We start from the raw sequence: 20764 nt of genomic DNA, 5'->3' as shown, positions 1-20764 counted from the left end.
GGGGGGGGGGGGGTATGCACTACAGTAATGTTATGTATTTTAAAATTGTCCTTTTTGTCTAGCTGGAAAGAAACTGTGTTCTGTTGTTAGTTTCCCCTCCATGTATGTATGTATATATATATATATATATATATATATATATATATATATATATATATATATATATGTATGTATGTATGTATGTATGTATGTATGTATGTGTGTGTGTGTGTGTGTGCGTGCGTGCGTGTGTACGTGCGTGCGTGCGTGCGTACAATGTAAGATGTTTCCGACTAATAAAATAGTTCTACGATTAAAATTACATATTAAATATATTTTCTTGTTTAGAATATCAGTGTCTGTATATTCAATGTGTTTCTGGTCGTTTTAATATTTGTAAGAAGCCCAAACTGGATTTTGTCTTCAAATAATTTCTTAAGAAAAGAAGAAAGAAAGAAAATGAAATTTAACCTAGTATAAATATTAGAACGATCAGCCACTAACATTTTATGCAGAAATATATATTTGATATGTAATTACAATTGTTAAAAAGTCTCTGTTAGTGGATAACATCTTAAAAATTGCAGCAAACTCGGGAACGACCCTTTAATGCTTACGTTTGTGTGATTCGCTTCCTGAACATGCAATGCGGCCACGTGCAAGTTTCTTTGGTTTATTAGCTTTTGTTATTTATAGTATAAAAGATATACACAATTAAAATTTTGAAATAATTATTTGCCCACGCATGGAATGAATAATTTAATTTCTACAACAAATTAAATCAATTTAATTACGACCGGCCTCGGTGGCGTCGTGGTTCGGATCCCAGTCGAGGCATGGGATTTTTAATCCAGATATCCTGCCTGTAGGAAGTGCAAATAAAAGATCCCTTGCTGCTAATCGGAAAGAGTAGCCCATGTAGTGGCGACAGCGGGGTTCCTCTCAAAATCTGTGTGGTCCTTAACCATATGTCTGACGCCATATAACCGTAAATAAAATGTGTTGAGTGCGTCGTTAAATAAAACATTTCTTTCTTTCTTTTTTCAATTTAATTACAATAACCCCCTCCTCCACAAAACTCCAACTAAACAAAAACAACAACACTATACTTACATAGTCATCAGCCTTGTTATCCAGCTCATCGTCGTCATCATGAAGAACAAGTAACCCCCCTGTTTCTGGACCTGGCGCACTCGGAGGTTTCCCATCTGAAGATGAATTCCTTTTCTTCTGTCGCAGCTTGGCGCGAATAACTTGGAAGAGGTATCCTTTATCCTTCTGCCACACCCTGGTTAGATTGGGATCGTGCCTCGGGGCTCCCTCGAGACTCATCTCCATCACAGGCGTGCCCATTTGAGAGCTGGTATTGCTGCCGTTGTCCCAGTCTTCCGGCGTGAAGTCAATAGAGTTATCTGTTCCTGACGAGCTCCTGTCTGCCTGATCCACGGGGAGCGCACTGACAGTCTTTTGATGTGAGGACGAACTCTGACCCGCGTCAGTGAGGTCGGTGTGACTAGATGACAGGGACATCGTACTGAAGGCACTGTCCACGCTGTAGTTCAAGTCGGACGTGTCCAGGTTAATACTGTCGTCTGCTAGGACGTGACTAGCCTCCATCTGGAGAATCTGTAGCCATTTTGAAAGCTCACCTTCCTCCTGCGCGCACAAGTAGATACTCTTACAATGAGGCTGACTCAGTCTGAACACGTACAGCTGATTGTTTCGTTTGCCGGGATCGGTTACGTACGTTACAGAACACCTGGTTAACACAATGGCTACAATGGGACTCTGTTCAGAATCTTGCGATTTGAAACCATAGAGGCAGCCTCTACTAACAACACACCAAATCTTTATCCACCTTTCCATGAACTTGTACAGAAGAGTTCCACAAATCCTCAAGTCTGTCAGATCGTCCAGTCTCAGCCCAATACTCCTGGGTGAGCATTTTGCACTGAAGATTTTATCTTTCAAATCAGAAGCCCTGCGTCTTGTGGCTGGATTCAGAACTTCAGACGAATTGCTCATATCCCAGGAATCAGTGTGACTATCGGACTCGGAATGAACATGCATAGAATCGCTTCGAATTCGCGTATTGTTCAATGGTTTGGAGTCACCTTCCAAATCCAGCTTGTTGTCATCAACATCAGATTTTTTCGAACGTTTATGCCTTCGAAGTAAACTGTCCAAACTCCCAAATGACTTTAATTTCAAAAAGGACTTAGATTTCGGTTTGATCGTAGCATCCTTTTTCGAGTTTGATGTGTGCGTTGCTTTCAGAGGATGTGGTTTGATCTCGGTGTCAGATTCACGTCTGAGTCTTCTCTTGAAATCGACCAAGGTGTCGTGTTTTTGAGACTCACTGAGCTTGCCGTCTTCCAGAGACATCGACATTATGTCCATTCGTCTACAGCGGTGGTTGGTTGGAAGATAGGGACTCGCAGCAGGTGCAACGCAATTGTCCACCTGGTCACGTGGTGGTTCTAAATGATGTGAGTGTTCAGATGGGGTTAGAATAGAATCCACAGAACAAGCCTGAGTAAGCAATTCGACCCATTTGTCAAGATGAGCTTTTGTCTCAATTCCAAAGAGATACTTTCTCCTCGAGGTCACGTTGTCTATTAGAAACTGATACCTGTCAACACCTGATATTGTTTTCTTTCTGTCGTTATCTGCTTCAACGCTGTTTTCAGCCAAACTACCTCGTTTGGCACTTTTGAAAACAAGGGAGCGAACTTTGCAACCAGGTAGCATAATAACCTCCCTTGATTCGGTGGCATCTTTTGAATCAAACGTACAGAAAAGCATGTCGGCAAGGATGCACCAGACTCGTTTACCGTGAAGCTGGTCCACGGCCCATCCTTCATGGTCAGGACTCGACAGATCCGCCGCTGACACGTGATTGGAATTGGACACCATATTGGCCGAAACAGAGGAATTCCTGCCATGGAGTACTGGAGCAGATAACTTACAAGGTGGGTCGGGAGCACGTCTATATTTGGAACTTGGGGATAGTTTTCCAGGGGCAAGCATCTTGTCATTGGTCGTTCTTCCAGCATCTGTGGGCGACCTGCGTTGATACTGACAGTCGTCCACACCAGACGACAGACCGGTCACGGAGGAGGTTCCAGACAAGTTGACCATGTGGACAGAGTGCGGTCTAACGTGTATTCGTGAGTGTCGTTTTCCCTCGCAGGCAGCACTGGAACTGTCCGTGGCTCTCTCGCACCTCTGGTCCGCAGACTCTACATCACGTGTAGAAAACACTCCGTCACGCCATCGACGGCGTCGGGCTTCCACGACGTCAACACTGACAGTAGAACTAGCTACATGGTGGGAATTGACTCTACTGATGGAACTTGCTCTGTTGTTAGTGCTCACCCTGCTGTTAACACTGACTAAATTGTTAGAAGAAACTAATACATTGATACAGTCCGCGGTAGAATGTAAGCTAGGTTGAGATCTTGACACTGATTTTGAGGTTATCTGAGCATCGTCTGTTGAGTGTGTAGAGTTAGTTCTGCCTTCTCTTTCGTGAACCTGTCTTGTGGGTTCCAAACCGGCACCTACGATCTGTCGTGAGGACAGCCTTTTGATAGCCCTAGTCTCGTTCAGGAGTGACGCACACCCAACACCACTCTGTATCATACGACCCTCGCCATCAGGGTGAGCACGTGATCGCTGAACTGACCAATCGGGCGGCTTGTTGTTCACAACGGTAGTGTCTCCGCCATGTTGGTTACATCTGCGGCTGAAGGACAGCTTTCCTCTGCGCCTGTGCAGAAGGTTCCACGTTCGTGGAGTTATCTGTCGGTTTCTGAAGTCGGATTCTCTCTCCTCGCCTTGCAGCTCCTGCAAGAGAAACCAAAATATAGAGGTCATTGAAGAGTTATCAACAGACATCTACAATATACAACACTACTTTTCTTCATCCTGCAATTCCTGCAAGAGAAGCCATAATAGAGTTCATTGAAGAGTAGTCAACAGACATCTACAGTATACAAAACAAAACCTTTCTTCATCCTGAAATTTATGTAAGAGGATCCAAAATATAAACTTAACTGAAGTATATTGCCAGTAATTTTCAGTTACGATATATTGCGATATTTTCAAGTGTATTGTGATACGTATTGCAATATGTGAATGTATAGCGTTAAAAAGAGATATATTAAATATATGTTCATTTAATAAACTATTACCAGTGGTGTAGGAAGGTGCCAAAAAGTGCGGGGGAGGGGGGGGGGGGCACGAACACACACATATATATAGATACATACATATACATACATGTGTGTGTAAGTGTGTGTGTGTGTGAACATAAAGATATATAAACCATGGCTGCTGCAGCTGAATCAAGAGAGGTACCCCCCCCCCTCCCTCCCGCCGCCGCTTCCTACGCCAGTGTATTACTATTGTTGATGTCTGTATTGGTAACTTGTAAACCTAATATAAAGTGTTTCGATTATTATTCTATTCTTATCATTCAGATTTCACGCATAACAAAAGAAATGACTAATTTAAATGTTCAAAGAAATATACATTATGTACCGAAATGCGTTTTACGAACAGTTCCTATCAGTGACGGAAACTCCCGAAAGTATCGGGTAAACCGGTTCTTGAAAAGTGTATCGTATCGGGACTTTTGTATTGCAATAAACCGGTATCCCGGGTAATACCTCCAACTGGAGAGTAGTCAACTGACACCTGGAATATATAACACTATCGTTCTTCATCCTGCAATTTGTGCAAACAAAATTAAATATAAATATTACACTAACTTTTATCATTTTGCAAGACCAACAAGAGAAACCAAAATATAGACGTGTAGTTTTTATATCATGTTATTCAGTTAGTCCATAACATGTATCTACATAGGTGGCGTGGCGGCCTTCTAGTAAGTCTGTATCTGTAGCACAAAGCATCTAACCAAACATCGGCACATTCTGTAGCACAAAGCATCTAACCAAACATCGGCACATTCTGTAGCACAAAGCATCTAATCAAACATCGGCACATTCTGTAGCACAAAGCATCTAACCAAACATCGGCACATTTTGTGGCACAAAGCATCTAACCAAACATCGGCACATTCTGTGGCTGGGTGTAGTGTGTTAAAAATGGCCTTGAAAATGTCTTTATGAGAAAATCTCTTCATGTAGTTTCTCATTCAAGACAACTCGAATGGCATTAAATGCTATACTTTTGAAAATGTTTCGACTATTACGTCTTTCAATTTTGGAAAATCTATTGTTTTTGGTCGTCCTGGTTTTTGTAGTAGATCAAAATGCATTTTGTTCAAAACAAATAAGGTAAGTACCTAGGGTCAAGCTAAGTCTAGTTTCGTCAAAAGAGAACCGATGAATTGGCATGAATAATTCTAAAACTTTATTTTACACGAGTTTTAGCATTCGCTTTTCACGCAGATGGACTGTAATTTATAATTAATACTTATTAATTAATCATCGGATATTGGATGTCAAACATTTGGTAATTCTGACATGTAGTCATTAGAGGAAACCCGCTATATTTTGTTTCCTAATGCAGCAAGGGGTCTTTTATATGCACTTTCCCACAGACATAATAGAACATACCACGGTCTTTAATATATCTTTCGTGGTGCAATGGCTGTAACGAGAAATAGCCCAATGGGGATAGATCCTAAACCGACCGCGTATCTAGCGAGTGCTTTACCACTGGGCTACGCCCCGACTCCCCCACCCCCACCCCACCCCACCCCTCTCCGCAATGCACACGGATGACCGCAAATACCACTGGAGATTCCGTCTAATAAATTATGAATTACGACACACAATACGACTACGTGTTTCTACTTTCTTTACCTTCACCATTCCTTTGATAACTTATATCCTTCCTTTTTGTACTGTTTCTTTTGAGTAGATACAGATTACCATAAAACGAGTACAGGCAGTGGGCTTGTGGAAAGTGGGATTAAACGCTTACATAATGCAGGCAGTAGAATGGAAGGTAATGAAGCGCATATGTCGATTAGCCCAGAATGGTAAAAGCACGCCGACTCCAAAATGTCATTACTTGTATTAATAATTTATAAACGGGGGCGAGACGTAGCCCAGTGGTAAATTGTTCGCCTGATGCGCGGTCGGTCTGGTATCGAACCTCGTCGATTGGACCATTTATCGTTTCAGCCAGTCGTTAAAGAAAACAAACTTTAACTTTACCGTACAAACTGTAATAAACGTTTTTGTTTTGTTTTGTAACCACTGAAAATGCCACCACTAGAGCACATTGATTTATTAACCATCGGCTATTGGATGTCAAACACATGGTCATTTTGACATTTAGTCTTAAAGATGAAACCCGCAACATTTTTCCATTAGTAGCAAAGGATCTTTTATATGCACATCCCACAGACAGGATAGCACATACCACAGCCTTTGATATACCAGTCGTGGTGCACTGGCTAGAGCGAGCTGAGTGACCAAGTTATCACCCAGATGGTGTCCGGTCAAAACGTTGCCAGCAAACGATAGCGGTACAGGATCGATCCTAAACCGACCGTGCATCAGGCGAGCGAGTTTACCACTGGGCTACGTCCAGCACCCTGTTTGTCGTACCAAGACCGTTGATAATACACACTGATTTTAAACAAACATACGAATTAATTGCTTTAGGAAACGATCTTGTAATTAAGATGGTGAGGCGATATTGATTATAATTCTTCTGTACACAACGTGAGCTATATTTTAATAACATCATCTAAACCTGTGTTAATGATGGTTAGACGGTCCGCGTCAGGACGTCATATTCAATGTTAGTAATCCGGACATTTGTATTAACTACGTATGGTAATATAGTTGCGTCAAGTTCTACTACTACTACTACTACTACTACTACTACTATTACTACTACTACTACTTCTACTACTACTACTACTGCTGCTGCTGCTGCAACTACTACTACTGCTGCTGCTGCTACTACTGCTGCTACTACTACCACCACATTACTACTGCTACTACCACTATTACTACTACCACTACTACTACTACTACTACTATTACTATTACTACTACTGCTACTGCTGCTACTACTACCACCACCACATTACTACTACTACTACTACTGCTGCTGCTACTACTGCTACTACTACTACTACTATTATCACTACTACTACTACTACTACTACTAAAATGATAATCAAATTACAAACCTGAATTGTTTTGTTAAATGGTGAATGTCACAAATCACGAACAAGGATATACAGTTCATACAAACCACAAGGAGCACAAATATAACCTACTCCCTCTCACAGGCCGTATGTTAGACTAAACTTTACGTACCTGTGTCTGCTAATCGCCGGACCGTAGCAATTCAAAATCGGTTTACGATTTGGCCATTTACAATAACAGTGATTAAGCAACCAATCCCGATACCAATTATTGCGCTAGCCAGAAGTCCATAAAAAGCCCGAGGCCAGTCCATTGTGAAAAGATTATCATTATTTTCCTAATAAAAACCTTCAGATTTTTGTGTTTGTCAAGTCTGGCAACCGAAATAAAACGAGTGAGAAATGCGGATTAAACCGATGCAATTTAGAACTGATTTGTCTTGTATTAGTGACAAAAGAAATAAAAGGAAATCAAATCCAAGTTCCGTCACTGAAGCAGGACGGTCTGGTTGTGACAGGTACTATAGTGTAGCGGGGATAGATATAAAACCAGATATAGCTTATCCACTTACGTTGTCAAAACATGTAGCTGTCACAGATTATGAAATCAAAACTTGCCATATCAATACTTAAGTCTTTCTATGATACAAAATTATTTTAAGGAACAGCAACGCGTATACGTTACCAGCATTCAGTAAATGTTACGGGCGGGATGTAATCTCGTCGGTAGGTCCACTGACCTATTTCTCGTTCTAGCCAGTGCTCCACAACCGGTGTAACAAAGGCCGTGGTATGTGCTATCCTTGCTGCTAATTGGAAATAGTAGCCCGTTGCGTGGAATTAGCAGGTTTCCTCTCTCATCATCTGTGTGGTCCTTAACCAAATGACCGGCGCCATATAACCGTAACTAAAATGTGGTGAGTGTGTCGTTATATAAAACATTTCTTCCTTGAGAAGATTTTCAGAGTAGAATAAGAGGTGTATATGAGCGCGACGAGCTCGTCAACCAACCAGCTACAGCAAACATTGTTTGTGCACGCTTTTACAATTAGGTAGTTCATCTGTACGACAAACACATTAACATTTACAAAATCGTATCGCTTTACAAGTCTGAGTCAAAAGGATGTCTTTACAAGGCTGAGTCACCACGATGTCTTTACTGCCACTGCCACTCTCAAGACTAGGTGGACAAATGTAAACTACGAGCCGTAGTATGCATGTACATGTATGTGTGTACGTGCGTGCGTGCGTGCGGGCGGGCGGGCGCGTTTGCGTTCTATAAAAACAAAGAGATAACAGGAAAGTAAAGGAATACATATTTCACAACACCTCAACACATTTTAATCTACCGCTATTTGGATTCTGGATTCTGGTTATTGACTCTTGTTCCACTAGTCCTCGCTTCCAGCTAGGAAACTTTTGGTCTGGGCTAGTGGAAATTATTAATTGTATTACTATGATACATAGAACACTAGCCAAAGCTTGTGTGAAGATAGTGACTTTCTCAAGCATTTGTTAAACACTGGGTATAGCGAGGAAACCCGCTGCCGCCACAGTCTATTCCTACCGAAATAGACAGCAAGGGATATTATATATGTATTTTCCCCATAGGCAGGACAGTACATGTCATGTCGTGTGCAATGGTTGGTATGAGGAAAAATCCCTAATGCTATCGACGATGATCGATCCTGCGACTCGTGTATTAGGACTACGTTTTAACACACACAAAGAAGTATTGTGGGGTGCATTAGGACTACGTTTTAACACACACAAAGTAGTACTGTGGGGTGCATTAGGACTACGTTTTAACACACACAAAGTAGTATTGCAGTGTGTGTATTAGGACTACGTTTTAACACACACAAAGTAGTAGTGTGGGGTGCATTAGGACTACGTTTTAACACACACAAAGTAGTATTGCTGTGTGCATTAGGACTACGTTTTAACACACAAAAGTAGTATTGTGGGGTGCATTAGGACTATGTTTTAACACACACAAAGTAGTAGGACTACGTTTTAACACACACAAAGTAGTATTGTGGGGTGCATTAGGACTATGTTTTAACACACACAAAGTAGTATTGTGGGGTGCATTAGGACTACGTTTTAACACACAACAAAGTAGTATTGTGGGGTGCATTAGGATTACGTTTTAACACACACAAAGTAGTATTGTGGGGTGCATTAGGACTACGTATTAACACACACAAAGTAGTATTGCTGTGTGTATTAGGACTACGTTTTAACACACACAAAGTAGTATTGTGGGGTGCATTAGGACTACGTTTTGCTGTGTGTAACACACAACAAAGTAGTATTGTGGGGTGCATTAGGACTACGTTTTAACACACACAAAGTAGTATTGTGGGGTGCATTAGGACTACGTTTTAACACACACACAAAGTAGTATTGCTGTGTGCATTAGGACTACGTTTTAACACACACAAAGTAGTATTGCTGTGTGCATTAGGACTACGTTTTAACACACACAAAGTGGTATTGTGGGGTGCATTAGGACTATGTTTTAACACACACAAAGTAGTATTGCTGTGTGTATTAGGACTACGTTTTAACACACACAAAGTAGTATTGCTGTGTGCATTAGGACTACGTTTTAACACACACAAAGTAGTATTGCTGTGTGCATTAGGACTACGTTTTAACACACACAAAGTAGTATTGTGGGGTGCATTAGGACTATGTTTTAACACACACAAAGTAGTATTGCTGTGTGTATTAGGACTACGTTTTAACACACACAAAGTAGTATTGCTGTGTGCATTAGGACTACGTTTTAACACACACAAAGTAGTATTGCTGTGTGCATTAGGACTACGTTTTAACACACACAAAATAGTATTGTGGGGTGCATTAGGACTACGTTTTAACACACACAAAATAGTATTGTGGGGTGCATTAGGACTACGTTTTAACACACACAAAGTAGTATTGCTGTGTGCATTAGGACTACGTTTTAACACACACAAAGTAGTATTGCTGTGTGCATTAGGACTACGTTTTAACACACACAAAGTAGTATTGCTGTGTGCATTAGGACTACGTTTTAACACACAAAAGTAGTATTGTGGGGTGCATTAGGACTATGTTTTAACACACACAAAGTAGTATTGTGGGGTGCATTAGGACTACGTTTTAATACACACACAAAGTAGTATTGCTGTGTGTATTAGTACTACGTTTTAACACACACAAAGTAGTATTGTGGGGTGCATTAGGACTACGTTTTAACACACACAAAATAGTATTGTGGGGTGCATTAGGACTACGTTTTAACACACACAAAGTAGTATTGCTGTGTGCATTAGGACTACGTTTTAACACACACAAAGTAGTATTGTGGGGTGCATTAGGACTACGTTTTAACACACACAAAGTAGTATTGTGGGGTTCATTAGGACTACGTTTTAACACACACAAAGTAGTATTGCTGTGTGTATTAGGGCTACGTTTTAACACACAGAAAGTAGTATTGTGGGGTGCATTAGGACTACGTTTTAACACACACAAAGTAGTATTGTGGGGTGCATTAGGACTACGTTTTAACACACACAAAGTAGTATTGCTGTGTGTATTAGGACTACGTTTTAACACACACAAAGTAGTATTGTGGGGTGCATTAGGACTACGTTTTAACACACACAAAGTAGTATTGTGGGGTGCATTAGGACTACGTTTTAACACACACAAAGTAGTATTGTGGGGTGCATTAGGACTACGTTTTAACACACACAAAGTAGTATTGCTGTGTGCATTAGGACTACGTTTTAACACACACAAAGTAGTATTGTGGGGTGCATTAGGACTACGTTTTAACACACACAAAGTAGTATTGCTGTGTGTATTAGGACTACGTTTTAACACACACAAAGTAGTATTGCTGTGTGCATTAGGACTACGTTTTAACACACACAAAGTAGTATTGCTGTGTGCATTAGGACTACGTTTTAACACACACAAAATAGTATTGTGGGATGCATTAGGACTACGTTTTAACACACACAAAGTAGTATTGTGGGGTGCATTAGGACTACGTTTTAACACACACAAAGTAGTATTGCTGTGTGCATTAGGACTACGTTTTAACACACACAAAGTAGTATTGCTGTGTGCATTAGGACTACGTTTTAACACACAAAAGTAGTATTGTGGGGTGCATTAGGACTATGTTTTAACACACACAAAGTAGTATTGTGGGGTGCATTAGGACTACGTTTTAATACACACACAAAGTAGTATTGTGGGGTGCATTAGGACTACGTTTTAACACACACAAAGTAGTATTGTGGGGTGCATTAGGACTACGTTTTAACACACACAAAATAGTATTGTGGGGTGCATTAGGACTACGTTTTAACACACACAAAGTAGTATTGCTGTGTGTATTAGGGCTAAGTTTTAACACACACAAAGTAGTATTGCTGTGTGCATTAGGACTACGTTTTAACACACAAAGTAGTATTGGTGTGCAGGTTTTAACACACACAAAATAGTGCATTAGGACTACGTTTTAACACACACAAAGTAGTATTGCTGTTTGTATTAGGACTACGTTTTAACACACACAAAGTAGTATTGTGGGGTGCATTAGGACTACGTTTTAACACACACAAAATAGTATTGTGGGGTGCATTAGGACTACGTTTTAACACACACAAAATAGTATTGTGGGGTGCATTAGGACTACGTTTTAACACACACAAAGTAGTATTGCTGTGTGCATTAGGACTACGTTTTAACACACACAAAGTAGTATTGTGGGGTGCATTAGGACTACGTTTTAACACACACAAAGTAGTATTGTGGGGTGCATTAGGACTACGTTTTAACACACACAAAGTAGTATTGCAGTGTGTGTATTAGGACTACGTTTTAACACACACAAAGTAGTATTGTGGGTTGCATTAGGACTACGTTTTAACACACACAACATAGTATTGTGGGGTGTATTAGGACTACGTTTTAATACACAAAAAGTAGTTTTTTGGTGTATATTAGGACTACGTTTCAATAAAAACACGGTGAAATTGCAGTGTGTTTTAGGACTACGTTTTAATATGCAAAGTAGTACTGCAGTGTGTATTAGGTCTACCTTTCAATACACACAAAGTAGTTTGCAGTTTGTTGCAGTGTGTGTTAGGACTACGTTTTAATATACACAAAGTAGTATCGCAGTTATTTGTACTGACGTGGAAAGTTGTTGACCAGTGTTTACTTGCTCATTAATGTCGAATGATTGATTGTGACAGTGATGGGGCATGAGCCGATAGGACGCGTACCTCGAATGTCAAACCTTTAAACGACTTGTAGCATGCGATTTGTACTGTGCTTTCTTTTTGTGTACTTCTAGCACTGTGACACTTGTAGCTAGCGACTAAAACCATTAGAGTGTATATTCTCGTGTAATCAGTCGTAAACTATATGTCGTTACTGCAAATCACACGGAAAGAACGACTCAAGGTAGATCACCAAAATAAAATTAATAATTAAAACTATGTTCTACATCATGTATTAAGGGGTTCAGTGAGAACAATGCTCCAAAAGTGTTTATCTTGATAGTGGCAGTCATCCTATACTAGTCACAAGTTAAGGGCCAGTATCAATTTGTTTTCTTCAACAATTAAAGTTACAATGTCTGGTTACCATATAATAATATCATGCACAAATATGAAATACAAGTTCAACTGCACTTTTAAAAAAGCCGCGTGTGTTCGCTATGAACGGAGAACGTCAAAAGTATACGCTCGATTCGTCGCCTGTGCGGCCATTGCTCGGCAAACCACAAACGACAGCCTTTTGTCAAGTTCAGTTAACATGTGCGTTTGCGGATTTGAAATTGTAGGGTTCGTCTCAAAAGAATTCTTGCGCTGTACAAAGAACGTTCGGTTAGGATACGTACTATTCTTTCATTAAAACCGGCTTTGATCTTGACAACGTACTATCGACAATCGTACTTTCCTATTTAAGAATTAGTATTTTATAAAGTGTTAGTAGGACTTTCAAAGTTTAGTTTGTATAACACATTGATCATGTATATATTTTTAATAAAAAATACTAAAGTAGAAAATGACCGTTTTCACTTTTTAATTTTACGTGTGGTAAAATCGACATATTCAAATAAATATTATTTCGTTTGGAAAGGGTAAAGTTAGTTTGTTTTGTTTAACGACATCAGTGTTAGAGCATATTTAATTGAATTTTTCTTTTAGCAAGGGATCATTTATATGTACCATCCCACAGACAGGATATCACATACCATGGCCTTTTATATACCAGTCATGGCGCACTGGCTGGAACAATCCCGCCGATGGGGATCGATTCTAGACCGACGGCGCATTAAAAAAAACAACAACATTTTTTAGGTCTAAGTAATGAATAGAAATAATATATAGTTTTCATAAATGTTACGTATATCGAACATACCGCCCCCTTCCTCTACCCCTAGAGCGTTACGTAATTATTAACACCCCCTTACATGTAACGCGTATGCCAACCGCTGGTCACTGTCAAAATTTCAAGGCAAATCCCCCACCGACCCTTGGAAAGGTATTGTACCATACCTCTATGGATATAAATATATTTTGGAGGTATGAGACGACCCCTCAATCAAGACAGTTAAATTTGTTCAAAATTACGTGAGAAGCTCAGCGCCTGCGTAAATCACGTAAAGTCCCAGTTCTACTGGCGTCCCGCTAATTGAAGAAAAACAAGCTAGCCATTGGGTTTGCAGTTGACCTAGATAATGTAGATAAGCGAGCATTGCGAAACTATAGCGATGTGGTGGGCCTTTTATGTACCAAACAGAACTGGATCATTTATTCTAAATGCTTAAAAAATAAAAATATTCCAGACACTGCAGCTTTAAAACACAACCATAGGTTACAGACTTGAACAAATCATTGCAGATTGCATGTACATGAGCATTTTACTCACAGCTTGTTTGGTTGCCGGTAGAAAGCGTATGGCAAATGCATAAAAAGCTAATTCCACGATTGTTTTAGTTTTTAAAACTTTTATTTTGTCTTACTAAGTAAGGCAGCTGTTTGAAAACTGCATGGTGCACGTGACACCCCTGTTTGAAAACTGCATGGTGCAGGTGACACCCCTGTTTGAAAACTGCATGGTGCACGTGACACCCCTGTTTTATGAGTTGCTGACCCTAGTTTTAGCCCGTGAATATGGACACTGCGTTTAGTTAATATACAAACCTGCAACACATCTGGATACAGTTACAATAGGGAGAAACAAGAGTTTGTAATGCTGGAACTGTGAAACATCCTTAAAAACAGACTAGAACTCGATGCCATAACCGTTTCTTCTCAGACGCACGGGCGTTTTTAAAAATACGAAATATTGATTTTGTGATATTAAAAACACCAGGGTGACCAGAAACACTTCGTATGTACGAAAATGGATAATCTAAACAATAAAGTTTAGTAATGATTGATTTCAGTTATAAAAAAAGGCTCTTATAGTAAAACATATGGCTACAGTGTTTAAAAACTAGGGTCTCTCACTTTAACCCTTTTAACGTCTCATTAGGGTTGGAAGGGTATACGTATCTTTGCAACCTGGCTTTGGATGGCCATGCTACCAAAACGTAAACTGAGCTTTCTGGACTGTGGTCGAGCTCTGCCATGTCTAAATGATAGCGTATCCATGAGACAAGTAGCGATATGCCTGGAAGTGAGGCACCATAGTGGCAGTCTTTCTATATAGAAAATATACGGAAGGTGTATCGTCGTATGTAGTGGCAGTCATCCTATATAGAGAGAATATACGGTGGGTGTATCGTCATCTGAACTGACAGGCATCCTAGAGCGGCAGTCCTCCAAATAGAGAAAATACAGGGTGTATCGTCCTGTGGACTGGCAGTCTTCCCAATAGAGAAACTAGAGATGGTGTGTCTTATATAGAGAATATACGGAGGGTGTATCCTCATGTGGAATGGCAGTCCTGCTAATAGAGAAAATATGGTGGGTGTATCATCCTACTGAGTGGGAGTCGTCCTGTATATAAACTAGGGAGGGTGTATAGCCCTGAGGACGGACGTCCTCCTATATAGAGAAAATGCGGAGGGTACAGTCCTTCTGATGGGTAAACTGGAGGAGGGTAGTATATAATGCCAACTATATAGTGAATATTTAATTTAAATGAAAAATAATTAAATACAATATCAATAGAAAAATATCATATTCATGATATTAAAATTGATTAGTTACATACATGTAACTACACCATGGTCACTTAAGTTTTGCATTTACCATAGTTTGACACCCAATAGCCGATGTATTTTTCGTGCTGGGGTGTCTATTCTATTCTATTCTATTCTATTCTACACCTTGACATTTAACATTCACGGGGCGGGATTTAGCTCAGTCGGTTGAATGTTCGATTGAGTGCTCGCTTGGCAGGATGGAACCACCTCGGTGGATCCATTCAAATGATTGGGTTTTTTTTCTTGTTCCAACCTGTGCACCATAACTGTCCTATCTGGGAAAATGCATATACAAATCCTTTGCTGTATTAGGAAAAATGTTGCAAGTTTCCTCTGACGACTTACATGTCAGTATTACCAAATGTTTGACATTCAATAGCCGATTATTAATTAATCAATGTGATCTAGAGGTGTCGTTAAACAAAACAAACGTTAACATTTAGAGTATATTTTTATCATATTAATCATTTCAGCAAACAAATTTAAGCATTCAGTAGTAACTGTTGTGGACGGCAAATCTCAAATCACCCATTATTTCAATTCTCTGTTGGGATAGTCTGTTACAATAATCTGCAGTCGTTATTGACCGTCCCTCTATCGGCGTCTTTGGACAGCAGCTGGGTGATGACTTGAACATCCAGGACTTGCTCCTTGTTCAGAACAACTAGCAACATCAGTAAGGAGGCGTCTGTACCAACTTATAAAATGACTGTGTGTGCGGGGCAGGCAGTCAAGGGTTCGTTGATGTCGATGCCAAGAAGGAACTGGAACCTGGGTGGACGATGTTGTAGGCGACTAATGTAAATGTCCTTAAAGAAATCAAATATGGACTGCAGCTCATCATAGTAAAATTGTAGATTGGCAAATGTCCTAGGTGGCAATTGTTTGAGTTGTAATTGGAGGGTGGCTGTCCTGGTGGCAATTGCCCTAGACCATGGCAAACCACCAGTGATTCATAGGAACTGTCTCAACTTTGTTAAAGCATCTTTTTTACTACTATGTGCAGCAGAGATATAATTTTGAAAAAGTTAATGTTTTATGACATTGTGCAGAAGCTGAACTGCTTCTTTTTCTCAATCAGAAAAGTTCTAGTTAAGTAAATACGATCATTTATCATATAGGAAACACTTTTAATTTCAATAACGTCACAGCCTCGGTCCCGCGAGCCCGTTTAACAGCTAAACGACTTTGTTAATAAGTCTTGTTGTTGTTTGTTTGTTGACAAACACTGACATATCGTCGAGTGGACTCGCCATTTATTCAGACGAGAACACGATTATTTAAACACGTTCCTTTGGGCGATATTTACCTTCTGGCGAGCTAACATAATCCTGCGGACCGCAAGCAAAGCCGCAGATCGTCCTGTTAGGAGGCTGCCTGTTTTAATACATGTACAGACGAGGTTTGTGACCGATTATTGACAGACAGTTGTTAAGAAAGCAGCATAATGGGCGCGTGCCGACCCGAGGTGTTGGGGGATGTGCACAAGAAGTTAACAGAAGGTAAACAGGATGGCGGAATGTTTAGCATCACTCTTCACATCAGACTAGGGGTGTAGACAACACTGTGGAAGTGAGCACAGCCATTATTAACAAATGATTTACATGTTAGTTTAGTTCAGCGCACGTCATCAACAACGTTTGCTTTAGTAGACCCTGCTGCATGTTTTGGTGGTTTTTGTAAATCACGCGGATGTAAGTCACAAACTCTTAGAGGTTCAGAGTGACCCAGGAACTAGTAACAAAGTCAAATGAATGTTTGTTCAGAGACCCCTCAGCACATTTTAAACTACGGCTATTTGGGGTTTAACACACGGTTATTTTGACATTTAGTTGAGAGATAAATGCGACAACCCATGTTGGCACATGAGCTACATCTACCAAACAACGCAGCAAGATATTCTTAATATGCGTTTTACCATGGCTAGGAGAGTACCTACCACGGTCTTTAATAAACCGGTCTTGGGACACTGGTTGGAACGAAAGAAAATCCGAGACCATGGACGGTGATCGATGTGTTGACCAATAGCGCCTCAGGCGACCGCTCTAGGACAGAGTTGCATCCCGCCCAACAAAGAAGAAATGTGTGGGTTTTTAACGACGCACTCAACACATTTTATTTACGGTTATTTGGCGTCAGACATATGGTTAAGGACCACACAGATTTTGAGAGGAAACCCGCTGTCGCCACTACATGGGCTACTCTTTCCAATTAGCAGCAAGGGATCTTTTATTTGCGCTTCCCACAAACAGGATAGCACAAACCATGGCCTTTGTTGAACCAGTTATGGATCACTGGTCGGTGCAAGTGGTTTACACCTACCCATTGAGCCTTGCGGAGCACTCGCTCAGGGTTTGGAGTCGGTATCTGGATTAAAAATCCCATGCCTCGACTGGGATCCGAACCCAGTACCTACCAGCCTGTAGACCGATGGCCTAACCACGACGCCACCGAGGCCGGTCCCGCCCAACAAATACGAAAATAATTACACGTGTAATATTAAACCCCTTTGTAACATGATCAACCCAAAACCTTTTGAAAGCCTTCAGGAGTTCTCGAATGCTACAACCCTTGTGAAATAACTTCTTTGAAATAAACATTACGAACATGTTATAAGGTAACTCAGAAATTGTGATATGTAAATACCAAAAGCTGGAGCAGAATGACTATTGCTCGACACAATGAGGAAAGTGACTACCGGGGTATTGGAAAGTGATCCCTTTTGTCATACAGCTTGGGTTTTGAGGCCGTTGTTTAAAATCCCTGTGCATAGATCGACATATGAAACTGATTTTATGGCTTCAGTAGTTTTATTTTTAACTGGTCAGTAATCAGTGGAAGGTAGTCTTTTATCCTGCTAGGATTGCATAATATAAGATTATCATCATCGCGTAAAATGAAATAAAACGTTGTAGTCAGGTTCCTTTGTTTTGGTTTAACCCAATACATATGCACAAATAAAAATAAATCGGCCAGTAATGTAGCAGTTTGTTCCTAGATAGTAATGCGTCCTATTCCCAATTCTGATAGATAGATAACTAGTTTAACGTGCCCATATACCACTAGGGTTTCGAACACGCCCATCCAGAGTCCGACCTCCGATAAGATCGGTGGCCTGACTCGGGATGGGGGGGGGGGGGGGGGGGGGGGAGATAGAGTTGAAAATGGGCAGAATTTGGAAAATAAAAATTAGTAAAAAAGTTAATAGAATAAAAAAAAATAAAAAAATGTACAAGCCAAAAATGAAAAGAATTGCTTGGCCGAATATTTATATAATTTGGAGCATTTTAGAAGGACCGTCCAAAAATAAATAAGAGAAAGAAAAGAGGATCGGACTATTTAATAATATTTAAACAAAAAAAGTAATTTCGACATAAAATTTTGAACGGAGGTCTAAAAGTTTAAAGTCCAATCTATATGGTCCAGGCCAGGGGGGGGGGGGGGGGGGGGTTAAGGTGGGCGGAATTTGGAATACGAATTTAGTTGTTAGGTCAAAGACCTAAAGCCAAAATGAGCTAATTTCATACTACTCATGTTTGGACAAAAAATTAAGTCCAAATAATAAAATTAGAGTGCTCGACCGAAAGGGTTTTAAGGTGATTTGAGCATTTTAGACGGGTTACCAAAATAAAGTGCGTCGGACTGTTTACAAACAAATAAATAAATAAATTAAATTAAATTAAAAAATAAAATGGAATAAAATTTTGAATGCCGGCCAAAATTTTAAAAGTCCAACTAAGCCCTTGGAACGGTTGGCAACTACGGGGACGAGATGAAGTGCTTCGCGTCGAACTGCGGCACCAGTTTCCTCCAGCGGTGGGCTAGCAAGGTCTTGGCTAGCTGGACGTAATGGACGCCGGCGATGATCTTCAGGACTCTATGGACGGTGTTGTTGTCCATTTCTCTGAAGAGAACTCCTTGTCTGTAGAGTCCATCCCGGCGCGACGTCACCACAAGTCCAAACGTCCCGTCCCCTAGCTCCATGTCGTGGATCCCGACCTCAGTGCCGTCTGGGAAGCGCTTGAGGGATCCTTCGATGACGCCTCCCGGCAGTGAGGCCGTGTGTGGTGTCCCCCCGACTAAGTACTTCGAGTACTGGCCCTTTATCTTCGACACTGCGAGACTCCAGGCGGAGAAGTCCCTGCCTCGGGTGAACGCGGAAGGCCGGGCCTTGGCTGGCTGGTCACTCGGAGGAGTGACGGCCTTCCGTTTCGCAACACCAACATCTGGCTTGGTCGCTGCGGAGTCCCACGGGGTTGGGGGTCTCGACGCGGACACAAGCGGAGGGGTTGGAACGGAAGACGCCGGCCGTGGAGTCTCGCACATGCCGGTGTCCAACACTGGCGTCGACTCGTCGAGCTGGTCAGTCTGCGTTGAAACAGCTGGCTTGTCGGGTCGTGGGGGTGGGGGCGGCGACGCAGACGGGACCACCGCTGGCGGTTGAGCCGCCAGCTTTGTTCCCCCTGTGCCGACCCTGGCGCACGTTTCCTCCTTGTCCCTCTTCCCTTCCTCTTCTGAGTGACCGCGTCGCCATACACCAAAGTCACAGTTGCCCGTGATCCGGTGTAAGCGACGCGGTACTCTAACAGCTTCCCGTAACTAACAAGCAGTCCCCCCAGTTCTGACATGTATATGAGGATATCCGGCAACTCACGTCATTTCGCGTATAGTTAGACATTTACCTGGATTACTAACTACTTGCAATCATTCAGGAATGTAGGTACATGAATAAGTAAGAATACAGATATAATAACATTATAATGATTTTGAAGAGAAATATGGCCTTTTTTTTATAAAATGGAGATTATGTTTGTTTTATACTTATGATTAACTGAATTTGTAGGTGCGGTGTCTATGAATAGATCGAGAATTAACACATCTTACAAAAGTTTAACGTAACTGCGAAAGAAAATGATATTGCAAGGCTTTTGGTAAACTCCAACCCTTGGGTTGGAATTGTTCCATTAGGGTGTATACCACCAAATCAAATGCCATAGATGACAATACTAACAAGAACTACAGTACTACGACTGATATTCGTTTTTGCATATCAAATTACAGGAATGTACTAACAAGATGAAACAACGCTTTTATAACAAATCATGTCACGCATCTCACCAATGTCTTTCTCGTTCTAGCCAGTGTACCACGACTGATATATATATATATATATATATATAAATGATAAAAGAAAACAAGTGTACAGTATATATGTATTTAAAAAAACAATTTAAAGAAATAATGATCCTTTTACATGTTTCAGTCTGTACTTATCTTCAGAAAGGAACTAAATAACTGCTAAATATGACGTCATACATATTGTGACGTTACTGTAGTAGAAGGGGATTGATTTAATTACGTCAGTGTTGCTTTTATCTAATGAAGAGCATTAAGAAGTGGACAAAACT

General features: G+C 40.8%; 1 protein-coding gene across 1 annotated transcript in view; it reads right to left on the bottom strand.

The window, feature by feature from the left end:
* LOC121390777 overlaps window positions 1–4180 on the bottom strand; it is a 40958-nt gene extending 36778 nt beyond the window's left edge. The window contains exon 1 of the mRNA XM_041522697.1: window positions 1093–4180. Coding sequence (XP_041378631.1) covers window positions 1093–3879 — 2787 coding nt within the window. The 5' untranslated portion in view covers window positions 3880–4180. The remainder of the gene's footprint in view (window positions 1–1092) is intronic.
* Between the last annotated feature and the right edge of the window lie 16584 nt (window positions 4181–20764).

The sequence above is a fragment of the Gigantopelta aegis genome, chromosome 15 (genome assembly GCF_016097555.1).
Source record: "Gigantopelta aegis isolate Gae_Host chromosome 15, Gae_host_genome, whole genome shotgun sequence".
In the NCBI taxonomy this organism is placed as follows: domain Eukaryota; kingdom Metazoa; phylum Mollusca; class Gastropoda; order Neomphalida; family Peltospiridae; genus Gigantopelta; species Gigantopelta aegis.
This window is presented reverse-complemented; position numbering and strand designations above follow the sequence as displayed.